Below are 24,827 nucleotides of genomic sequence, written 5' to 3' on the forward strand. Positions count from 1 at the left end.
AACTGATATACCATTTTACTTCATGCATCGTGTGGGTAAAATGGCCATAAATGGGTTTTCCCATTCAATACCATATCTAATTAGCATATTAATATGTTCTTGGGGAAACTTTCAGATCACTTGGACGTGACTGTGATTACAAGAGGTAAAAACGATATAAATACTGTTCGTTTTCTCACACAAACTGCTCGTTTCATTTCTTAGGGCATCAATGTGTACTTAAATCATGTTTAATTTGGACTTCTCTGTGCATGCTCTTTGAGGTGGTGACCATATACCTCCATTATATGACTGACAGACAAGAACGGTTTGACCTAAAAATATAAAGATTGAAAATACTGTGTAAACAAAGAGACCAACATCTTGGATGCCCTTGAGGTAACGTTAAGCTAAAACATATAAACAATTAATTTCAAAGTGAACTATCCCTTTAAACCGAGGGAATATGTTTTGACTGACTTGAACAGTTGCAGCCCGCATTGTGTTTCCCACCGTTAGTGGGTGTGCTTTCTAGTCAACCAATCGCGACGCAACGACCGTGTAGAGTTCAGTTCACCACCGAATCCTTTCAAGATACAAGTGATAGCATGCATGCTAATATGCTAATGTTTGGGGCGGGCGACAAAGTTTGGGCATCTAAATAGCTTCTACAACTATATAGCTAAAGCAATACAGTAGCAATGGACGAAAACCGTGACATAATGTGAACTATCGCCAGTGCAACAATTCTAGAAAAAGTATTTTAATATGGCTACTCGAGATACACGGCAATACCGGAGGGCTCCCAAGCAAGAGCAGGACGACGACTCTGACGCAGAGGAATCGACTATTTCCTTAAAGAAACCTGATGGACGCGAGTCACAGATCATCCATAGTGGTCATTTTATGGTGTCTTCTCCTCATACCGATCACCCCCCAAAGAAAGGTTACGATTTCGACACTGTGAATAAACAAACCTGCCAGACGTATCATTTCGGGAAGACTAGCACATCGCATCTCTCTATTGATGCCTCCCTGACGAAGCTCTTCGAGTGCATGACCCTTGCATACAGGTGGGTTTATTAGTGAACAAAAGAGCGATTTACTACCTGTTTGTGCGAAGACTTTAGTTGGGCCACATTAAATGTTATTCCATCATTCCTGTGTAGAGAAACTAGTTTACATTTAATTTCCCCGAGGTGTTGTTTTGTGTTTTAGCTGGGTGTTTAACAACCGACAATTCCTAGCTTTTTTGTCTGGCACAAAGAAAATTGTATTAGCCTGTTTAGGCTGTACTTTTAGTCTTGATAAAACTCATCAACATTGACTTTAGGCATGACATATAGACTATAATTCTAAGAAGTGAACCTGTTTACAAAATTAGACGCCACTTTTGTGAGGAAGTGTTGCATATTTTCCTCCTTCCAATCTTAGCAACCTTCTACACACAGATAAACATGTTCTTCATTTCTGAATTAAAATTATTTTTGGTGTTTTGGTGTTATTTTTGGTACACACATACACACACACACACACACACACATATATATATATATATATATATATATATATACATATATATATATATATATATATATATATATATATTAGAGCTGTCAAACGATTAATCGCATCCAAAATAAAAGTTTGATTACATATATGTGGGTGCACCCTGTGTAATTATTTTATATATATAAATACACACATGCTTGTTTATATTTAAGAAATATTTTCATGTCACCATAAATAGATTTAGATTTATATATAATTTATATTATATATATATATTTTATAGATAAATAATATATTTTTCTTAAATATACATGCACGTGTGTGTATTTATATATATATATAAATATATATACACACACACAAATAATTATACACAGTGCACCCACATATGTATTAAACTAATATATTAAACTTTTATTTTGGATGCGATTAATCGTTTGACAGCCTTAATATATATATATATATATATATATATATATATATATTAAAAATAGTAATGTTTCCAAACTTTTGACCGGTACTGTATCGCAAAATTGGACAAAATCCCTTCGTGTGTTCAAATAATAAACAAAGAATTGTACTACAGTAATGTTGAGAGTAAATGATTACAGAATTGTAATTTTTAGCTGGCACACGCACAGACACACACACACCTTGCAGATTGTTATTTTATCAGGGGAATCATAAAAATTGCATGTCATTGCATTGTCATTTTTTAGTGCTGCCCTTTCACATAACAAACGTTTTATACACAAGACAAAATAACAAAAAAGTTGACATGTGCTTAATACAGTAAACACATTAAAGCACTGTTTTATGATGCTTTCTACTGAAGATTAGAAAGTTAGTGGAAACTTGTTCTTGTTTTTCTTTTTGGGGTTTTCATGTTATGTGGACATGCCTGTATTTGTTGTGCTATTGAATTTAGTATGATAGAAAAACAGTCTAGTTTTAACAGTCATTTTACAAATCCTCAGGAATGGTTCTGTCCTAAATATCCCTTTTTTTTTTAGCATTTGTGGTAGTGGCATGTTCAATCTCAATCCAACAACAAACGCTTGTTTTCATTCAATTTTGCATTCACTAGCATCCGTACAAGTCAAAGGGTCACATTTAAATTGAGACCTAAACTGTGGTTATCTTTTCAGATTTCCGTCTTCAAAGTATTTCACAATTTTGTTCCGCTTTGTGGAAATCATATGACACTGCTGTCTTATTCACATCTTGCTCTTGTTTAGTTTAGTCTGAATTACTTTGCGTAGTTCCCTGGACCATGGTCCGGTTATATGCTACACTTCCAAAACAAGACTTCCTTATTGACTTTATTGCTCAATCAAGACATTGACTAAACAACTTCACATGGGAAGCATGGAATATATAATTATTATTGTGCTTGTGAATAAATTATGCCTAGAAAGAAGGCAAAACAACCATCATCAGTTTCTTTTAAATGCTTTATACATGTACTTGAATGAAACATTTAGCCTGTACATCCATATTCCAAAGTAATCTGTTGGTTTAATAAGGAATAATTGACAACAGATCATTTCATTATTTAAAATTACAGCTCCCTTAGGTGGTATTATAACCACAATGCAATGCGATCCTCTCATGAGTATTATCCTTTTTTTACAGTCTATGGTATTACCTTTAAATTTACTCCAGCTGCAAGTGTTTCTTTTAACCAGATTAGTCACATTCGAGTTATATGTAAAGGCCTTTGCACAAATACTCAACAAGAAATGAAGCTATACAACAGGCTGATTATGACGATAATCAATTGAAAATTGAGAAAAACTCTCCGGATTTATTTTATTTATGTATTAGCATAATGGCAAAATGTTGGGCATTTTGCATGAAGAAATATTTTAATATTTCCACAGTATTGTAGTATGCATGACAGCAACACCAACCAATATAATAATGGTCACACTTTATATCGTTTGACTCGATTTACTTATGTACATATATTTTGGTGCATTGTAATGATATTTAAAGTACTGTACAGATTAACATCTGTAGTTAACTTTACCCCTAACCGTAACCCAAACTCTCATCCCAACCCTGCCTTTACTCCTAAACCTAACCATACCTCAGACTCATTAGCAGAAAATATTGGATTTTTTTGAGAATATGTAATTACACTGTAAATTCATAGTATTGAAGGCATTGAATCTTAGTAAATAATAGTTAAGGCCACCTGATAATAAATATTACTGTACAATTCAGGTTGAGACAGGGCTCCAGACTAACTTTTCCACTGGTTGAACTGGTGCTACCAACTTTCTCAGTTGGTCGCACTTTTATTTTTATTTTTTTTGCTGCTACATGCCATGGGATTAATCAATGAATAGTGGTTTTAATAGACCAAAGCTAGCAAAGGCTTTCTGGGTTGCAGCATAAATACCTGTAATATATTAATTATCATTGCCAAATTTCAGGATTTTGATGGATTTTGGACAGTAATTTTAATCTGTAATTTTAAGCATTTTACATTTGAATTGTATACAGTCCATCTATTTACATTTGAATAATACTCGACTGTATCTATCTATCTATCTATCTATTATCATTCATCTAACCGCTGAAAAGACATAGGAAGGGGCATGCTGTTTCGTCAGACATTTTAATTTTAAATTTTAACCCTTTAATTTGTGAAGTCGTAATTGGCGCGTTCCACCATCAGTGTGTAATTGCGCGTGACGTCTACGTTCGTCAATAAATAAACTGTACGTATCTTGCGGAAGAACACTGTAGCCGGAGCTACTTCTCTCCATTACTGTCTATGGCGAGTCACGCAGGCACTGGGCAACTGCGCATCCGAGTCGATCCAGGGATAAAATAGTCCGAATATAAACACTTATTATAGGCGTATCGCAGTGATTCAGGAAAAGTCAAAAACACGGTTTGGAAAATGGATTCATGATGTAGCCTACTCGTTCATTTTGAACATAAGTTACGGACTGCAGCCGCTGATACGACGGCGTTCTGTTTCGCGAGCGTCCACTCGCACATATTTTTTTATCAAAAAATGGTCGCATATGCGTCAGTCTGGAACCCTGTGATAGTTCCAATGAAATAAGTGTGAATAGTAGAGTAAAGTGGATACAAAAGCTAAATATTTAGTCTAATTCTATCCCTGACCGTGCAATATTTGGGTATCTATAATGTGCAATGTATATCAAGCTTAGACTGTAAGTGACATGAACAAAACTGGCAATTAAATGGTTCATTGCAACTATTTGTGTCACAATTAATCACCACCCAAAATGTCATGATCTGATAGTCCTAATAAACACATTTATTCTGTGTCCACAGTGGAAGGTTGGTGTCACCAAAATGGAAGAACTTCAAAGGCCTCAAGCTGCTGTGGAGGGACAAGATTCGCCTCAACAATGCTATCTGGAGAGCCTGGTATATGCAATGTAAGATTAATAATAAATTAAACATGCATACTGCTTAGAATTGTGAAAACACAGGAGTTTGTTGATTTCTGTCTGCAATGCTTGTCTTTCCTGAAGATGTAGAGAAGAGACAGAACCCTGTTTGCCATTTTGTCACACCTTTGGATGGCAATATGGATTCGGGAGTACATCGACCAACAGAGGTGAGCATGTTTGAAGTGTCTTTTTAAAAAAAAAACAAAAACCCTAAAAACCTGTTTTTTTTTTTCGCTTGAAGAATTTGCACTGTTCATTTCTTGAGTTCGATCACTTTATGGCAAGCCGTTTTAGCTTAAATTGTATCCAACCTTACTCGTCATTATTGCATTTTTACCAGTAGGAATTCAATTAGAGAGCTTTACAATTTAATGCCTACTAGTAGCAAGTACAATTATAGAGCTCTCTAATTAAATTCTTACTAATAACAATTACGATTAGAGAGCTCTCTAATTCGATATTTACTAGTAATTGCAGAGCTCTTTAATTGAATTGCAGAGCTCTGCAATTGCATTCTTCCTAGTAAGAATTACATTAGAGCTCTCTAAATCAGTTTTTACTAGTAAGAATTACATTAAGAGAGCTCTTTAATGCAATTATTACTAGTAAAAACTGATTTAGAGAGCTCTTTAATGCAATTATTACTAGTAAAAACTGATTTAGAGAGCTCTTTAATGCAATTGTTACAGTAACAATTCAATTAGAGAGCTCTACAAATCAATTCTTACTAGTAGCAGTTACAATTAGAGAGCTCTCTAACTCAATTCGTACTAGTGAAAATGCAATTTCAGAGCTCTCTAATTCAATTCTTACTAGTAACAAATTCAATTAAAGAGCTCTGCAATTGCATTCTTACTAGTAAAAACTGAATTAGAGAGCTCTCTAATTATAATTGTTACTAGTAATAATTGGATTAGAGAGCTCTCTAATTGTAATTCTTACTAGTAACAATTCAGTTGTAGAGCTCTCTAATTGTAATTACTTGTAAGAATTCAATTGTAGAGCTCTCTAATTGTAATTACTAGTAACAATTCAATGTAGAGCTCTCTAATTGTAATTACTAGTAACAATTCAATTGTAGAGCTCTCTAATTGTAATTACTAGTAACAATTCAATTGTAGAGCTCTCTAATTAAAAATGAATGGAAGTCAATGGAGACATATGACTAGTAAAAATTCATTTGTAGAGCTCTCTAATTGCAATTGTTACTAGTGAAAATGCAATTACGACGAGTAAGGCTGGGTACAATTTAAGCTAAAACGGCTTGCCTTATCACTTTCTCTTGTTACCATGTTCTTCTGTCCTCCTAGGCAATAGCAACAGAAGGCAAGTACTGGAAAAGGAGAATTGAAATCGTCATCAGGGAATATCATAAATGGAGAACATATTTTAAGAAAAGAGTATGTTTATTTCCCCCTTACATTGGTCTAACTTACAGTACTGTGTAACTCGGATGTTATTTATAATTCTCTTATATTTACAACATAAATACACCAATTAATAAGATTTCTTTAATAGCACTCACACATTGGAGTTTATAGTTACAGAAGCACAAGGATGAAGACCTGTCCAGCCTTCTCAAGGTAATTTCTTGAATGTTCTCCACTATTCTTGATAAAGCTTTGCTTTCAAGTCATTTTGCATCCAAGTAAAAAGTGTGTACGTGGCATGCAGTTGTTTTCTGTTATTTGTTATACAAACTTTGTCGTTCATTTGTAATTAATTGATCTAAAGAGATCAGCACTGCCCGTCTTAACATCATTTTAAGAGTTTTTGCTAAAACTAATTTTCAGTTACGAATCTTGGTTTAAACAGATCAAATACATTTTTGTTGAAACACAGCAGTTCACATTCATTTATACAGTGTGTATATATATATATATATATATATATATATATATATATATATATATATATATATATATATATATACACTGTATAAATGTATATGTACATATGAATGTACATATATATATATGTGTAGTTTAGTCCGAAGCCACTTATGGGACACGGTGATTGAAATAAAATATGAGATGGGAGCCTAAATTTATAATTCAATGCTTTTGTGTTCACTCACAAAATCTTTGCATTGTCTTGCAAAACAGTTTTGCTTCCAAGTCATATTATTTCAATCACAAAAGTTTTGTGAGCAAAGTTAATTTGTTGGATTCCTGTGGTCAAGTGTGGTCAATGTGGTCAAGACTGAAGTTTAGCAGTGGAGCACAGACGTTTTATAGTAGTATTTAGAGACATTTAGAGAGGAGATGTGTATATAATATGGGAGAAGGCAAAGTTGGTTAAGTCGGCTGTGTCTTCAGGTCTTAGTGCAAGAACATGGAGGGTTGGCTGGCTTTTGATGACTGGAATGAAGTCGGTTTCATTTTATCTGTTACCTAAATCTGTTTAAGCCTGTCAACATTTAACATTTAACATTTAAAACTTAACATTTGCCAATAACTGGATGAAACCTTGAAATATTATCAGGAGTAGTTCACTTTAAAAAAAAAAATTTGCTGATAAATTACTCAGCCCCATATCAATCCAAGATGTCCACGTCTTCCTTTCCTCAGTCGAGTTTTTGATGGGGTTTTTGATGAAAACATTCCAGGATTTTTCTCCATATAATGGACTTCAATGGGCACCAAACGGTTCAAGGTCCAAATGAGAGTTTCAGTGCAAACTGCAAACTGTTCAAAGGGCTTTAAACGATTCCAGATGATGAATAAGGGTCTTATCTAGCAAAATGATCGCTTATTTCAAAAATAAATAAAAAAGTTTGAGTTTAATGAGCACAAATGCTCTGTTCTGTGATGCGCGTTCGTGACTTTCCTGTTCGAACTCGTTCATCAAAATGAACAAATCTTTTTTTGAGTCATTTGGTTCATTCAATGAACCAAATGACTCAAAAAGATTCGTTAATTTTTAAGCGAACGATCGTTTCGCTTGATAAGACCCTTATTCATCGTCTGGTGTCGTTTAAAGCCCTTTGAACAGTTTGCACTGAAACTCTCATTTGAACCTTGAACCGTTTGGTTCCCATTGAAGTCCATTATATGGAGAAAAATCCTGGAATGTTTTCATCAAAAAACCTTAATTTCTTTTCAACTGAAGAAAGAAAGACTTGGACATCTTGGATGACATGGGGGTGAGTAAATTATCAGCAAAAGTATTTTTTTTTTTTAAAGTGAACTACTCCTTTAAAATGTCAGGGAGTACTTCAAGTATGTCGTTTATGACTACGGCTGACAGAAACATTTTGGGAACCCCTGGTTTTAAAGATCACACCAAGTCAGTTGCGTCCTCTAACTTTTGACTGGTAGTGCATGTGCTGCTAATACAGATTCTTGATGCCTGATCCATTTTGCTCTGCATGAACCTCGAGTGTGTCTGTTGACCTGGCCTGCTTGTTGCATTTTGACCTCCCAAAGGGTGCGGAGGAACAGCTTTCGCTCTTTGGGGAAGTGTGGCCAGACACCTACCGTGTCCTCTTCTGCCAGGATGAGGATGTCAGTGTGGGAGGTCGTCGTAGGTCCCGCAAGAGTCGGGATTCGCCCGTTCCAATGGAGATGGACTCCCTTTTTGACATGGACGTGCTCATGTCTGAATTCTCAGACACACTCTTTTCCACCCTGGCCTCTCATCAACCTGTAGCATGGCCCAATCCAAGAGAGATTGGTGAGAAATAAGTCAAGTCAGCATTTTTTACACATTTATTCTTGAGTAAGATGAACTGATGAACTGGCACGGCCCCTCCTGTCTTCTTAGCCCATGCAGGCAATGCCGATATGATCCAGCCAGGCCTCATCCCACTGCAGCCCAACCTGGACTTCATGGACACTTTCGAGCCTCTGCAAGGTGTGAGCGAGATCAATTCCTCTTGTTAAATTGCGGATTAACGCTTGACTTGTTGACATAATGACTAGAAATGTTGTGCAGATATGGCCTTACATCTACTAGGGCTGGGTATTGACACAAATTTCACAAATCGATTAATTAGCTAGCAATTCAGTTCCAATCTCAATCTCGTGTAGATTCAATTTGGATTCATTTACAGTACATGCAAGTTTTTCTCAATGAAATATCTCTCTCAAATAATGTTGTAAACTGCAACAGCGCCTGTTCCGGATGGGGATTTCAAAAACACTTCATTAAAGCCAACCATCTGCAAGGTGAATTACAACATTGCAAACTTTGATTTGAATTAAAAAAAAGTGTTAGAAAATCTGACAAAGATACAAGACTGTACTTAACAGCTTTAGCGATGGAAAGAACTACAATCCCATAAAGCATTGCGAACAACATAATCAAGTTAAAAACGATGTAGACGTAAAAAAGTATTTATTTAAAAATATTTATTGTATATGTAAAAACAATGTTTTAAGTTTATTGCAAAATATGCTGTATATTCAAATATTGAAGTATTTTGACAGTAGGGAGACTCGACTCGATTGGTGGAATTTTCTGTACAGCCTCATGGTTAATGTAGATTTTAAGCACGATTATTTTAAAAATAAGTTGAATCAATGTGCGCCGACGGCTTCAACAGAAGCAAATACGGTAACACTTTATTTTAAGGTGAAGTAGTTACACGTTACGCCATGTACGTAGTTCGGTAATAACAGTAAATTATGAGTGATTGCAAGTAACTAAACCTAACCCTAGCAGTAACTCTCTACACTGTAAAAAAAATATTTTCAAGATTTGTTATCACAACATTTTTTCTTTTGTCAAATCAACTTAAATCATTTATTTAGATGAGATAACTTATTATTTTGAGTTTCTGATGATTAAATCAATCTCCTTCATTGTATTAACTCACTTTTTCCAGTTCAATCAACTTAATTTTAAGGCAACCAGGTTACTTACTTTTTTAAGTTAAACCAACAATATTTTTTACAGTGTAAGTACATGTAGTTCATGAATATTACTCCGTACTTATTTGAGTAAGTACAATGTAATTAAGTAAAATTGTCTTTAAAGGTTTATAAAGAAGAAAAGTTTTTACTTCCGAAACCTGGCTGTTGCTGTAAGTTGGAAAATTACGATAATATTAATTGTTAAAATGAACAACTGATTTGTTAAATTGCACATAAGGCCATTTTTATTATACTGACTTTGTTAAAAACATTTGTAATGATACAATTACTCATCTGCCCCAATTCGTTTTTTGTGTCTGTCTAAAAAAAAAAACGTATTTAGTCAAACATAAATTAAATATTGAAGAACAGGTTTAAGTAAAAATATGATTGTGTAATATAGTACATATATTTACCAACTCCTCCACTCTATAGTGAATATTTCTAGCTAACTATCAAGCTGTGGACAATTGGACATTTAATGGCTCTTAAATGTAAAGTTACATGACTTTGAAACACTGGCTGACATTTCCATAAACTGCACTGTATCTTTCAACATACATTCTGATTCATATTTATTTCATGCTATAACTAGTAGTAAAGAGGAAGAGATGATCGGTTCACGTGCCGCTTGAACTGAAGCACTACAGAGATCTGTCACGCCACATTATGCCAAAATGGTATTTATTGTTTGAATTTTGTCATTAAATTGACTTTGTTTCATATTAATAGTAACAAAGCACAAAGCTTTTTGTAATTAATGTTACTAAATTACGATTCATTTAACTTAAACTTGAGAAATCAATAGTCAACCAAGTCCTAAAATCTACTGGCAATCTACTGGTGATTTTTTGACTAAATTAGTTAATTTTGAATCCAGTTTTGTGGAAAATTCTTCGTCAATGAGTTTCCTACAGATTCACTCAATCTGTCAGAGTAGTTGTAAAGTTAACTCACTGCATCAAAAGTCTTTTTTGTGTTCCCAACTAGATTTGTTTCACACCCTGCGTCCGCAAGCCTTCCCCTTCACTTCCCAAACTTCCCCACCAGTCACTCCCTTAACCAGCAGCAGCTCCCAAACACAGGTAACCATCCTGAACATGCAACACAGATTTATAGTGCTTCTTCCTGTCTTGTATGCACTTCCTTTCCTCCACAGCAGATGCACAGTTGCTTTATGTGAATTACGAAACTCTACAGTGTCTTTATAACCAATTAGAATCATTAAAGATTAGTATGCATAACTCAACTGTGTGTATATGTGCACACTATGATTAGACACAATGGGTTACAATTGACAGCAGGGATGGGATGTATGGCTTTAAAATAGCTTATACATGACTGTACTAAAGTAATTAATTTTTTTTTTTTTTACAATTATTAATATTGCACAGACTGCACCAAAACTGTACAGTTCTTTTACAGACTTTTATAATTTTCAGAGATTACACACATGATTTGTTTAAATTGTAGACACTGTTAAAGGATAATTCCAGTATTTAACACCTTGAGTCTATTTTGTAGTTTGTTTTGAATAAAATAGAGTGGTGGACTTAGAAATTTTGACATTGGGTCCTGTCTCGACTTTTTGACTTTTTTAGAATCGCCTGTGACAGCGTTAGACCGGGTGTCTATGGGCATGCACAAACATGTCCTTAAAACAACCCTTAACGTTCATTTTCAAAACTGTGCAACTCACCGAGTGGTTGGTTGTCTTCGTTGATGTTCTGAAACAAGTAGCGTAGCGAAATACAGTTTCTGACGTGTTTTATTTGTCATTTTTTTTAAATCTCAGTGCTCGTTGATATTACCGCGCTAGCTACCGGAAAAGGAAAGGGGTCTGTTTACATTTGGTTGTAGTCTTTTCGCTCGGTTCTCCGTTTCTCAGAAGGCTAGCGTGAGCAGAGCAACTGTGCTCCCGGACTTTTTTTTCCGTGTTCACCGTGTCGCCATCAAGTGGTCGGGAGTGTGCTAACGCTTCAGACTCAAATATCGAGCGGAAGTTTATACGCGGTTGTGAGGTATCTGGGGTGGTAAAATGCCATTTTCACAAGATGTAAAATAAATCTCTGATGTCCCCAGAGTGTGTGTGTGAAGTTTTAGCACAAAATACCCCACAGATATTTTTATATAGCATGTTAGAGTTGTCAGTTTTTGAGGGTTTGCAAAAAGCACCGTTTTGTGCCTGGCCCTTTAAATGTAAATGAGCTGCTGCAGAGGGCGGGGTTTCAAGAGCTAGCGTGTGTTAGCACCTGCGATGTCCTCACGCTGACACACTAAAATTACAGAAACTGTTCTCCCTTTAATGTAAAAATGGAGTCAGTCAAAGATGGAGAGACTCAAGAAGAAGTGACAACATGTAGAATACAACAGGACGTCTCTGAATGGTTAGTTGATGATTTTATGTTGAATATCTTCAATTAGGATATTCTGTCATGTAATTTATAAATCGCTCATATAGGAGTGACTTTCTATTCCATGTGAAAAGATGGATGCTAAAGTTTGAGCTGACTCACAAACGTACTCTTATACAACCACTCTTCCTCTTCTCAACATGGACTTTGTGTTCCCGGGGGCGGGGCTTATGCACATTTTAGGGTTGGTGATGTCACTAACCCGGGAGGAAGCTCGTGTAGTCCCTACCAGCCGTTTGATGTAGTAAAATATCTTCCTTTGCTTTGAACTTTGAGCGTTGTAACTTTGATACTGTTGTTTATGCTCAAACAGCAACATTAGACACTAACTAAAGTTCAAATCATACTTTACCACCCCTTTAATGTATTATATCTTCTACCACATTTGCAAAGTAATCGCAAAAACATTGCAAATATTTACTTGTTAGGTTTAGTACTTTTTTTCTCAAACTATGATATGTACAAAGCAAAGGCTGAAAAGAGTATGCATTGTGCTGAGATTGATACCTGTTGTTTGCTAGAATCCCTTGCTGTCGTCCATGCCGGAGCTTCCCTCTCTGCCACCGGACTACCGCCTCATCCCGTCTGCTCCACTGCCCAGCCATCTTGCAGTCGCCAACCAGGACAACGGTAATGCCGCTGGCCCGTCCTACCAACAAGCCTACGTGCCTCTTTACACAGAGCAAGTGACTCCGTCCGTCCCATCTCTCCTGCCACCACCAGCTCCACCTCTCCCACCAGGAGGTGTTTCAACAGACACTACAGTCCCTCAGCCCGACACAAACATCCCATCTCCTTCTGTAATAACACACTCCGCCCCTTCCACAGTAACTCCCACTGATGCTGCCACTACCTTCAGTCGCAGGCCCAGCTTTGAGTCTCCATCAACCTCTGCCACACCAAACTCACAGTCGGTCAACTTCGCCTTGCCCAAATCCATTCCACCTTCTGTTCCTAGCAAAAAGGCCAGACACCCACAGAGACAGATTGTCCCGGCCAATCCACTGCCTTCTCAACTCATACTCACAGGTTTGTGTCTCTCCTCAAAGCAGGTTTTTTTTAACATGCTCACTAACACACATAAGACATCTAAAAATGGACTCGCATTTAACATATTCTGTTGTTCAATTACATGCAGGGGTTGGACAAAAAAACTGAAACACCTGGTTTTACTACACAATAATTTGTTAGAATGGTGAGGGCCTCATTTTGCATCCAAATACAGCACCAATTGACAGATAGAAGTCCTTCACAGTGACCAGAGGGATTATGAGCCGTTCCTCTTCCAGAACAGTGTCCAGGTCACTATATGATGCTGGTGGACTCGCTCCTCCAAAACACCTCAATAATATTCAGATCTGGTGACTGTCAGACCATGGGAGATGTTCAACGTCACTTTCATCTTCATCAAACCCTTCTGTCACAAGTCTTGCTGTGTGTGTTGGTGCATGATCATGAGCATCAGGTGCTCATGATCCTCCAGAAGGGTTTGGTAGTCCTCGGCAGTGTCGTGTCCATCAAATACAATCAGGATTGTCATGATATTGGAGCTCAAACCATCACTGATCCACCCGTGCTTCACTCTGAAGATTGGCCGCCAGGCATATAGATGTGAAACCTCCAACATTGGCCAGTGTTTCAGTTTCATTGTCCAACCCCTGTATTTCTATAAACCATTTAATAATAAGCAACACATTTTCAGGTTGATATTTTTATAACATCTTGCATAAACTTTAGAAAACGGCAGCTGTGGTTGTAACAGTACAGTAAGTAGTAGTAACTTAAATTTACAGGAATAAATTAGCAAAAAATAAGCATTTTTGATCAAGGATTCATGGCACCCAGAATATTTAGTTGTATGAATATCTGAACATGCAATACACTCACCTAAAGGATTGTTAGGAACACCATACTGCAACATAAGATTAACAAATACCTAACATACGTAACTGAGAACAAAACTAAGAAGAAACAAGGATTACAGTGATCAAATGTGAGCCGCCGCACAGAGAATTCTGGGAATCAATGTCAGTTTACTTTTTTCACTGTAAATTATAAGATGCCTTGTTAATTTTCACTTCTGAGAACTGTACATTTAGACACATTTCATTGTAAAATGACTCACCGTTAACCAATTAACAGGTTTTTAACCGTAGAATTTTACGATGTTGTACTGTTAATTTCTTTTTATGCCATACAGTGATGGACAGTGATGGTTATGCTGTTTTCATTTATCAGTAATTGATGGAGAAAGCCTCTCCATGTTGGTAATTAAGATGAATTTTGATAAATATTTTAACCTGTTTAGCAGTTCTAATTAAAATGTTCATCTATTAGTGGATCTTCAACAAATACAATGGATCCCCCAAAAATCATCCAGAAAACTGATAGTAGGATAAAAATCAACAGCATTGCCAAGCTTAAATTGTTCTCATCATGTACATATCCCATCATAACCATTCCCAGGTCCCGCCCGTGCTGTCATTGTTACCTCGTCCCCTCTCAACTCTGATGTTGTCCCCACCACTGGTTTCATTGCCTCCTCCAGTATTCCTTGTGTAAGATTTCCACCCTTCATGTCCTATCATGTTTTACAATAGTCTATCTAAACGGGTTGTGTATCATTCAGGATTGATTTAAAGAATCTTTTAAATTTCAAAATTTTAATTCAGTTCACAAGCAGGATGCAGAATTATAATGCAAATTTGAATGAAAGTAAGAATTGAAAATGCTATTGTGTAATGGCTAATAGTAATTTTTATACATTTTTCCGTCTAAAAAAAAACGAACAATTTCATACAACATCTACACTACGGTTCAAAAGTTTGAAGTTGGTAAGATATTTTTTTATTTTTTTTAATCTAAACAATAATGATGATAAAACAAATTCCTTGATGAATATAAAGTTCAAAATAGCAACATGTATTTGGAATAGAAACCTTTTGTAACACTATAAATGTCTTGACTTATAATTTTTGATCAATTTTATGCGTCCTTGCTTTATAAAAGTACTAATTTCTTTTAAATAAAACTTACTGACCCCAAACTTTTGAACGTTAGTTTGTGTTTTGGTCTGAGGCCGTGTCTGCTACTACAAGTTAACATCAGCTCATGCACAAATATAGTATTTCTCTTCCGTGAAATCACACCAAACATTATTGACTCATCTTGCACTCATGGACGTGTTCAAAGAAATGGTACAACTCTCTCACCCTTATAACACTTGTCTCTGACTAGCAATGATAAGTAGCAATGGGTGTCGATTTACATACTTTCAACATACTTTCTAATTCAATAGAAAATGGGTACACGGAAGAGAGAATATTGTGCTTAAACAGTTTCTTGGGAATTTTTCTATAGTGTGACTTGAATTTCAAATTCACTAAATTAATTTTCCTATTTTTCCAATTCAGCATCCTGTGAGTTGTGATTCGTTCCATTTCTGATTCATAAATTAAAAAGGCAGCCAGGTCTTAATTAGAGCCAGACCAATATATATCGGCAGGCCGATATTAGGCATTTTCCAATCTATCGGTATCGGCAGTTATAATGGCCGATAAATTAATATTTCAAAAATAAAATAAAAATGGACGAAACACGCTTGAACCATGTCACGAGTGTTGGAGTTGTATAGTTTGTCCACCAGAGGGCACTCTACACCGTTCCTGTTGGCAACACTCGTTGAGTTGGTCACGAGACGTACATTGCTTGGATAACAATTAAAAGAAAATCTCCATCAGTTCTCTTAGTTCAAATAAGCATGACAAAATTTGTGACTATCATGTCCAGTTTCAAATAAATAAATAAAATATCGGCCGATATATCGGAATATCGGATTTTAAAACCCAAAAATATTAGTATCGGTATCGGCCTTCAAAATCCTTTATCGGTCGGGCTCTAGTCTTAATTTTGAATTCTACCCAACCCTAGTAAATAATAATTAATTTGGGCCCCAATCAATCCAAAATTACAATAAAAATGTACACACTACTTTGCAGGGTTCTGCTGGGTTTCATATTCTCCCTCAGACACAGAAGTCTCCCCAACTGATCATACCCAAAGAGGAAACTGCCACAAATGTGTCCAGCAGCAAGACATCTGTACAGTCTTCAAGTACAGGTTCGATTCAGCCCGGTCAATTTACGCTGAATTCACTGAATTTAGGGTTCTGAGCAATTTTTATTGTTTATTCCTTTATCTTTAGCACACGACGGACGTGTTTCGGGTCAAGGGTCTCCATTGGGAGCAGAACAGGTACCAAGCCCCCAGTCACCTCTCAACACCAGCGCAGGCATGGGCAAAAATGGAACCTGTAAGGTACGGTTCATGAGATCGCACTCTACTAATGTTGTCTAACTGTACATTGATGCGATGTATTCAAAAGGTTTCAATTTTCACAATAGATGATAGTAGAAAAGTTGCTGATATTGAATGAATGAATGAATGAATGGCAAATTTGAAAGATTATTTACTTTTTTCGTGTGTGTGTTAGGGTGGGCTAACAACTTTCTTAATTGGCCAATTGAGCGTAATTGTCACTAATTTTGATGTTGAAATATCCAAATATCTGGCAATTTCTCAGTCTGTCTTGTTTTGTAATTTTTGCTTTGACAGAGTCGCAGAGTGACTCACATATCTGCAGAGCAGAAGAGGCGATTCACCATAAATGTCTGCTTCAAGACATTGTGTAATCTTGTGCCGACCCTCAAGTCTCAATCAAATGTAAATCTGCATTCATCTTACTTAATTCTCAAAATCAAGATTCACTTCATTTTTTTTTTTTTTGTGGAGCATATAATTTGCTTGAATTTGTCTCTGCATAAGGCCATGTGTCCACCAAAGTGTTTTTTCCACGTGCGTATGTATCAATTTTTGTATGATGGCGTATGTATCAATTTTTTTCAAATGGGACTGCCGCGTTTTTTAAACGCCATGAGCCTGAGCTCCCGAAATTTTTTTTACTGGTCGCCGAGAGTTTAAAAATGTTTGGATAAAACGCAGCGCTCATCACCGTCACTTTTTACCCAGCCGTCCAATCACAGAGAAGGAGGGGCGGGACTAAACCACACTGACCAACTGTCACAACATTCTTTCTGTACAACGACATCAAGCAGCAGAGCTAACCGAACAAAATGGATGAAAAATATTTTTTTAGTATGAAACAAATTATCTGCGAAATCAGTTTCAAGTAAACTGTGCTGCGGATATTCTGTATCATAGCAACAAAACGTCTTAACGGAAAAAACGCTGCGCTGACAAAACGCTCTCAAGCGCCCACAGCTAGGCGTCTTCATCATATTCTGGCGTCTTCTGCTGGCTAAAAATGCTTCGGTGGACACACGGCCTAACTGTAATGGTCGAAAGTGTTTTAAAGAAGTATGATGTTCTCTTCAAAGGTCGTTATTTAGTTTTTTTTTTTGGATGTGCTAGAATAGGAAAAAACACATTTATATTTCACATATTGTACATTATTGCAATTCGCCTTTTAGTGCTTAATTAGTGCTTAGTCATTCTACAACCGAATTAACAAAAAATGCAGGTAGTGACAACCGCATTTACAAAATTTCTACGCAGTGTGTACAGAACCAGACAAGTGTTAATGAAGTATGATGAGAGATATAAGACGAGAGATACGTACATTAAAGGATTAGTTCACTTTAAAAAAAACTTTTGCTGATAATTTACTCACCCCCATGTCATCCAAGATGTCCACGTCTTTCTTTCTTCAGTCGAAATTCAATTAAGTTTTTTGATGAAAACATTCCAGGATTTTTCTCCATATAATTCATCAAAATGAACAAATCTTTTCATTGAATTACCAAATGACTCGAAAAAAGATTCGTTCATTTTGACAGGAGAGTGACCGAACAGAGCAAGACGAGCATTTGAGCTAATAAAACTTAAACTTTGTTATTTATTTTTTAAATGAGTGATCGTTTTGCTTGATAAGACCATTATTCATCGTCTGAAATCGTTTAAAGCCCTTTGAACAATTTGCACTGAAACTGTCTTGCACTGAAACTGAACCAAACAGTTCTGCACAAAACTGTTTGGTTCCCAATGAAGTCCATTATATGGAGAAAAATCCTGGAATGTTTTCATCCAAAACCTTAATTTCTATTCGACTGAAGAAAGAAAGACAGGGACATCTTGGATGACAAGGGGTTAAGTAAACCCTTTAAAAGTGAACTACTCCTTTAAAATACGAGCCAGGCTTAAACAATAACCCCAAAAACGCTTATAATACACGACGCCTCTGCAGACTGTGCTTTAGTTAAAATTGCTGAACACAATTAAACTTTACAGTTTGCACATGGTCATTGTGACGTAGACAAGTGCGGTAGTAATCTGAACTTCCATCAAGGCGTTTTATAAAATATGTGAAACACCATGAGCCTGCTAACTTTGCAGATCTTATACAGGCACATTGCACACTAAAGGAAAAAGAAAACCTTAAAAAGCGTCATATTGCCCCAAAATAATTACTGTTTAATTTTGGCCCTTAAACAGCATAACATGCTTGTGATGCAACTTTTTTGTCACCCATATCTGGGTTTTCAGATCAGTAATGCTGCAACACTTCAGAAGACAGTTGATTACATTGGCAAACTACAACTAGAGAGACAACAGATGCAGGAAGAGACCAAGAGACTACGAGAGGAGATTGAGGAGCTCAATACATCTATAAGGTAAGTGTTCATTCAAAATAAAAATTGGGAACTAATTGGAAGCATTACATTTGGAAAAACTGACAGGATATTTCAATGTAACGATATGTAGACCTGCTTATTCTCTGTAAAAGATGCCCATTATTTATTGCAGCTTGTGCCAGGAACAGCTCCCCGATACAGGGGTTCCCGTCACACGCCATCGCTTTGACCACATGAGGGAGAAGTTTGAGGACTATGTGAAGAACAGAACTCTTCAGAACTGGAAATTCTGGATAGTATCCTTAAGCCTGAAAAGATTGAACTGAATAGACAAATGGCGCTTTTCCACTACACAGTACCATCTCGACTCGACTCGTCTTTGTTTGGTTCTCCACCGTGTAAAAGTTGTACCTGTACCTGCTTTCGGGTACTTTTTTTGAATGACCTACGGCGAGGTTCTGAGCGAGCTGAGGCGATACTAAAATGTGACGTGAAAACAATGCCGACTGCTGATTGGTCAGAGAGAATCGTCACTATTCACCGTGTCATCATTGCATGCGCCAGATGGAGTATCCAGAATAACCCCGCCATTTTTAAATAGTTTGGCCAGAGATAGTTACTAAACTTACTACTATTATTATGGCAACTCGGAAGAATACGTCATGGCCAAACGAGGAGGTGCAGACTTTCCTTTGTATGATTCGTATAGTCTAGGGCTGGGTAATAAATATTGATTTCTCGATATTAATCGATTCTCATTTTTATGAACCGATATCGATTTTTAAATCTCAAGAATCGATTAGTCATCCTGTTTCATTTGAATAAATGGGACATTGTCTCGCGGCTGCGCGCATCCAAAAAATCGCAATAATCTTTGTCCTTTGTTACTATTGATATGAAACAAAGTCTCAATTTTCAAATTACGTCCATTTTCTTTAGAAATTCAAAAACATAAATAACGTTTTGGCGCTGTGGCGTGAGATCGCTCTGGCACAGCTCAAGAGAAGCAGCAGCGCTGATCTCTCTTCCGGCTTAATAATACCAGTCACAGCGCGAAATAAACATGAATGAGCATCTGAAAGTGTGTTAAAAGTGTGATAGAGTACAACTTATCGAAATCTGTATCATGTCACATTGATTCGCTCAAACTGCGTTTCATCCGTGGAAAGACGTCAGTTAAACAGCTTGTAATCAATGTCATGTATCGTCATATTTACCTCAGAAAACCCACATAAACTCGTTAGTCAGGTAGAAAAAATAACTCTAGAGAGGAGCATTTTGCTAAATATATACACCATATTACATATGCATTATAATTTTAATGTTCCTCAATATTTAATGCATTTTTGAATAAATCTGGCAAGTTTTATGACAGCCACCATTTAAATGTTTATATTTCATATAATCTTCTTATTATAAAAATAAACAAAAGTGTAATTTAAGTGTTTGTATAGCTACAAAACAGTTCATATTACCTTCATATTAGGCTAATGAAGCCTATTGGCTACAACTAGACTCCCATAGTTTACAGCTTTAGTTAAGAGATTTGATTCCCTTGAGAAAAATGGCCATTTATTGTAACTGATATCCAAAATAATCGATATTGAATCGAATTGCAAGCTTGTGAATCGAAATCGTATCGAATTGTGAAATTTGTCTCAATACCCAGCCCTAGTATAGTCGCATATAAGATTACGTCACGGCAGTTTCCTGCGGCGTCGCTATGGCCATAGACTCTTTGGTCATGGCATAGACGGTGGCTATGACGACCGGGTACTGTCTGCAATGGAAAACGGAGCGAAAAGTCGAGTCGAGCTGGTACTGGTAATGGAAAAGCGGCAAAAATGTTTGTACTGGATTGGACTCTTATTTTCTTTAATACTCCTCTCTCAGTTTAGCGTCATTATTCAACCTCTGTTTGAGTCCTTCAATGGGATGGTGTCTACCACCAACAACACAGAGCTTTGTGAATCCACCATGCAGTGGCTGGATCGTTATTGTGCCCTCCCTGTCCTCCGACCTAGTAAGATCACTGTTCCACTTTATTGAAATGTCAGCAACTTTTTCTTGGACTGGACAGTAGTAGTCTGGCTTAGCCAGACCTTCAGACTGATGGCAGAAGGTCTGGACTCCATAGCAGCTTTAAAGGATTAGTTCACTTTTGAAAAAACTTTTGCTGATAATTTACTCACCCCCATGTCATCCAAGATGTCCATGTCTTTCTTTCCTCAGTCGAAAAGAAATTTAGGTTTTTGATGAAAACATTCCAGGATTTTTCTCCATATAATGGACTTCAATGGGAACCGGATGGTTCAAGTATCAAAAGGCGGTTAAAAACTGTTTCAGATGCAGCTTCAAATGTCTTTAAACGATATCAGACGATGAATAAGGGTCTTATCATGCGAAACGATCGGTTATTTCAAAACTTATTCCAAAAATGTAACTTTTATAAGGACAAATGCTAGCTTTGCTCTATTCTCTGAGGCGCGTTTGTAACGTCACGTAATACGTAATTACGTTCAAAAGGTCACGGGCGACGTAGCCGGAAGTACAGACTAAAAATTGTCCGACATCGTTGTTTTTCCTTTTAATTCCTTTTTTTGTAAACGGTGTTAGTTTGTTTGCACGTTCAACCTATGCGTTCAACTTGTAAACACTGACTCTGTACTTTCGGCTACGTCGCCCGTGACCTTTTGAACGTAATTACGTAATACGTGACGCTGCAAACGCGCCTCACAGAATGGAGAAAGGCTAGCATTTGTCCTTAGAAAAGTTACATTTTTGGAATAAGTTTTGAAATAACCGATCGTTTCGCGTGATAAGACCCTTATTCATCGTCTGATATCGTTTAAAGACATTTGAAGCTGCATCTGAAACAGTTTTTAACCGTCTTTTGGACCTTGAACCATCCGGTTCCCATTGAAGTCCATTATATGGAGAAAAATCCTGGAATGTTTTCATCAAAAACCTTAATTTCTTTTCGACTGAGGAAAGAAAGACATGGACATCTTGGATGACATGGGGGTGAGTAAATTATCAGCAAAAGTTTTTTCAAAAGTGAACTAATCCTTTAATTAGCCAAGGGGACATCTGACCGACATCAACCAATCATAGTTTGTTTTGTTCAGTGTCATGTTTAGGAGTGTAAAAAGTCACTGTTCTCACAATAACAGACTTGTATGCAATGGGCTATATGCACGCATAAGTTCCGCATTTGACGCAAGGATGCTCGTCCATTTCCGGTTGTGGAGATTAAAGCAGAGGAGAACCGAGGAAAACGGGATTATGGCAGAGTCTTCCAAATTTACTGTCCTCCCGACTTTGAAACGAAACGTACATACGTTTAGATGTAATTTTATATATAGTTATGTTTATTTAATATAATTTTTTAAAAGAAGCATAAACACAACGAGGGGTGTCTGTTTTATCTGTTTTTGTGACTAACGTTTCTTTAGTATAACCATGGAGTATAAAATTCAATATAAATTCTCTGTATTGCATTGGACTCTATGATCGGCGGAAGTTATCGAGCATCCCTAATCCTTCACCGGAGATACCGCCGTGCATAGAGCCCATTCATTCAAAAACATAATAGTACTGTCCAGCGTTTAGTTGTTTCTGATAAGACTCATTGTCACAGCTGTAAACACGACGGCTTTCTCCTTCTATGAGGGGGTTTGGCTTCATGATGGCTTTGTTTCTAGGTGGACCGTTAAAGAACGTGACGTGTCTCCCGGAAATCCGGATTCAACCAATCGTGTTTTCCATTTTGTGTCATGTGCATTAGACTTAAATATTTGTTTGGTAAATGGACTGCATTTATAGAGCGCTTTCACAGACCCAATGGCCACCAAAGCGCTTTACATTTGCCTTACATTCACCCATTCACTCACTCATTCATACACCGACGGCGGTGTCGGCCATGCTAGGCGCCATCCAGCTCGTCGGGAGCAGCTGGGGTTAGGTGTTTTAACTTTTGGCATTTTAAATCGCAATTTTATCCATACATTTGCAGTTTAATTTTATTTTTTCTTCCCTAAATTGTGCAGCCCAAGTAAAGAGCGATACAAAGCAGCATATCCTTCTCCATCGTTTTTGTTTTGGTTCTTGTACTAAACTTCCTTCCGAGCGAATGTCCTGTAAATGACACTACTCAGTAACTTCATAGAGACAGACTGACAGACTGAGAAGAGAGGAGCTGCAACAATGTCGAATAAGGGGAAAATAATAATTTTTTGAACATTCAAGCTTGAAAACCTATTCTCGTAGAGCGCAAAAACAAAACCAAGCTTTGAACTGCCTATTGGTTGTGAAATGATGATAGAAATATCTAATGTTAGTACTAGTGTTTTGGTGGTCTCGAATGCACAAACTTCTTTTGTCCTTTTAACCTCGCGCTTTCTATTCTGTTACAGTTTCTACATTTTGATATCTGTGTATTATGTTCACCATTTTCTTTCTTTGTGTGTGTTTTTCTGTATCGTACAGTGGTGCTCAAGACATTACGACAGCTCTGTACCACCACCTCCATCTTGACCGATCCCGCACTGTTATCCGAGGAAGCCAAAAAAGCTGTTCTCAACCCAAAAAAACATTCCTCGTGATCCTCAGTTTTAACCCTCTGACATTGAAAATGTGATTTTTAAGATTTTTTATCCAGGCATATCAGTCTTCAGGAGCCTTGTGCCTGTGGTGAGATCTTTGCTTTGTTGTTACTAAAAACTCCACTCAAAATGGTGGAAATGCAAGAGAACTGCTTGATTGTCTACTTTAAATGTGTTCGTAGAAGTGGACAAAATGGAGAACTCTACGTACATGGTCAGATTTTTTGCTTCTCTTATGTTCAGGAATATGCAAATGGCCACTCAGTCCACTGAATTCTTTTCTTTTTTAGCATAAGCGATTTATTTTAAAATGACAAACCAAAGTCAGTCTCTCTTGTTTACGTTCATCATCTTGATAGCCATACAGCTGGCATGTCTCCGACTGCATAGTTTTACTAGACCTGTTGCCTTGAGACTCAGGGTGTGTGTTTGTTTTTTCATATGTTTGGGTGTTTTCTGTATTTGATGCTGTTATTCTGATTATTTAGTGTCCTTTTATAAATTTAACCTCTGTTCACCCCAAAAACCGCTACACCATTGAACAAATACCAGGATTGAGACTTTTTAAGAGCATGGACAGATGCATGGGCCTGCAAAACTATATGCCGAAAATAACAAATAGACAAATATTTATATTCATGTAAGTGTGAAGTGCGTTTGTTGTTTCTTAAGAGGAACATTTAAAGGACTTTCGATAGGCTGATTAGTGTTTGTTTTTTTCTTTTGGGGAGGACGTCTTAATGTCAGACACCTGATTTCAGCAGTTCATATTAAACGGCCCACAGATCTAAAATGCAAGGTGTACCATCTATTATTAAAGAATGAACTTTTTTTTCACTATATGTTCTGAATGCTGATTTGCTCAACACGTTTCTGCATTTACTTGGTGAAAAAAAATGAACTGTGGAATGTTCCCAATAAAAATATATGAATTTTGCATTCATTTATATGCAAGGCAATTGATATAAACGTCATTTGTATGGGAAGTTGGAGGGTATTTTCACTAATCTGAGCAAAACAGGTCAGGCTATAAGTAACTTAGTCATACAAACAGTTGTGCTGTCTCCTTTTAGTTCAGGCTTCATTTTCAGTCATTTAAATTCACATTTATTTTTCAATCCGAACCTTGTTTTAAAATGTTTGACAAACACGCTATGGAAGATTTCTCCCTTTTTGTTTTTGAATTAGTACGTCGGGTTGGATTTGATGGTGGTTGAAAAGGTCATCGCTCGCACCTAAAAGGGTACAATATGTAGCTTTTTTCCCCTAAACACCAGTTAAAAATGTGTGCAGACAAAACTTGGGAACCTGGTGTCGTATCAAAATCCAAATTGTAGAATTTGACAAAAGTATGTGGAGAGGACCACCCTGC

The 24,827-nt window shown here is 36.7% G+C and overlaps 1 protein-coding gene across 3 annotated transcripts; it reads left to right on the plus strand.

Moving 5' to 3' along the window:
* Window positions 1-519: 519 nt before the first annotated feature.
* Window positions 520-24,414, plus strand: mlxip (MLX interacting protein). 3 transcript variants are annotated; one of them, XR_016168217.1, is made up of 18 exons: window positions 521-1,052; window positions 4,810-4,916; window positions 5,013-5,098; window positions 6,242-6,331; window positions 6,473-6,514; window positions 8,360-8,606; window positions 8,697-8,786; window positions 10,778-10,872; window positions 12,723-13,230; window positions 14,668-14,759; window positions 16,200-16,320; window positions 16,406-16,518; window positions 16,816-16,923; window positions 18,763-18,890; window positions 19,024-19,147; window positions 20,745-20,874; window positions 23,340-23,571; window positions 23,655-24,414. XR_016168217.1 is itself a non-coding variant. In XM_039662085.2 (17 exons), exons 1-17 carry the CDS (start codon window positions 748-750, stop codon window positions 23,453-23,455), a joined length of 2,502 nt encoding a protein of 833 aa, XP_039518019.2. In that variant the 5' UTR covers window positions 521-747; the 3' UTR covers window positions 23,456-24,414. The 3 variants fall into 3 exon arrangements, 2 of the variants coding, with proteins under 2 accessions (XP_039518020.2, XP_039518019.2); XM_039662085.2 differs by having other exon boundaries at window positions 23,340-24,414; XM_039662086.2 differs by lacking the exon at window positions 16,816-16,923 and having other exon boundaries at window positions 520-1,052; window positions 23,340-24,414.
* The last annotated feature ends 413 nt before the right edge of the window (window positions 24,415-24,827 follow it).

This window comes from Pimephales promelas, chromosome 4, assembly GCF_988280905.1.
Source record: "Pimephales promelas chromosome 4, fPimPro1.hap1.1, whole genome shotgun sequence".
In the NCBI taxonomy this organism is placed as follows: domain Eukaryota; kingdom Metazoa; phylum Chordata; class Actinopteri; order Cypriniformes; family Leuciscidae; genus Pimephales; species Pimephales promelas.

Coding starts and splice junctions, on each gene's coding strand:
- mlxip (XM_039662085.2), top strand. CDS start 748: ATGGCTACTCGAGATACACGGCAATACCGGAGGGCTCCCAAGCAAGAG. Junction 16,519..16,815: donor GCAAAAATGGAACCTGTAAG/GTACGGTTCATG, acceptor TTGCTTTGACAG/AGTCGCAGAGTGACTCACAT. Junction 20,875..23,339: donor CCTCCCTGTCCTCCGACCTA/GTAAGATCACTG, acceptor TGTATCGTACAG/TGGTGCTCAAGACATTACGA.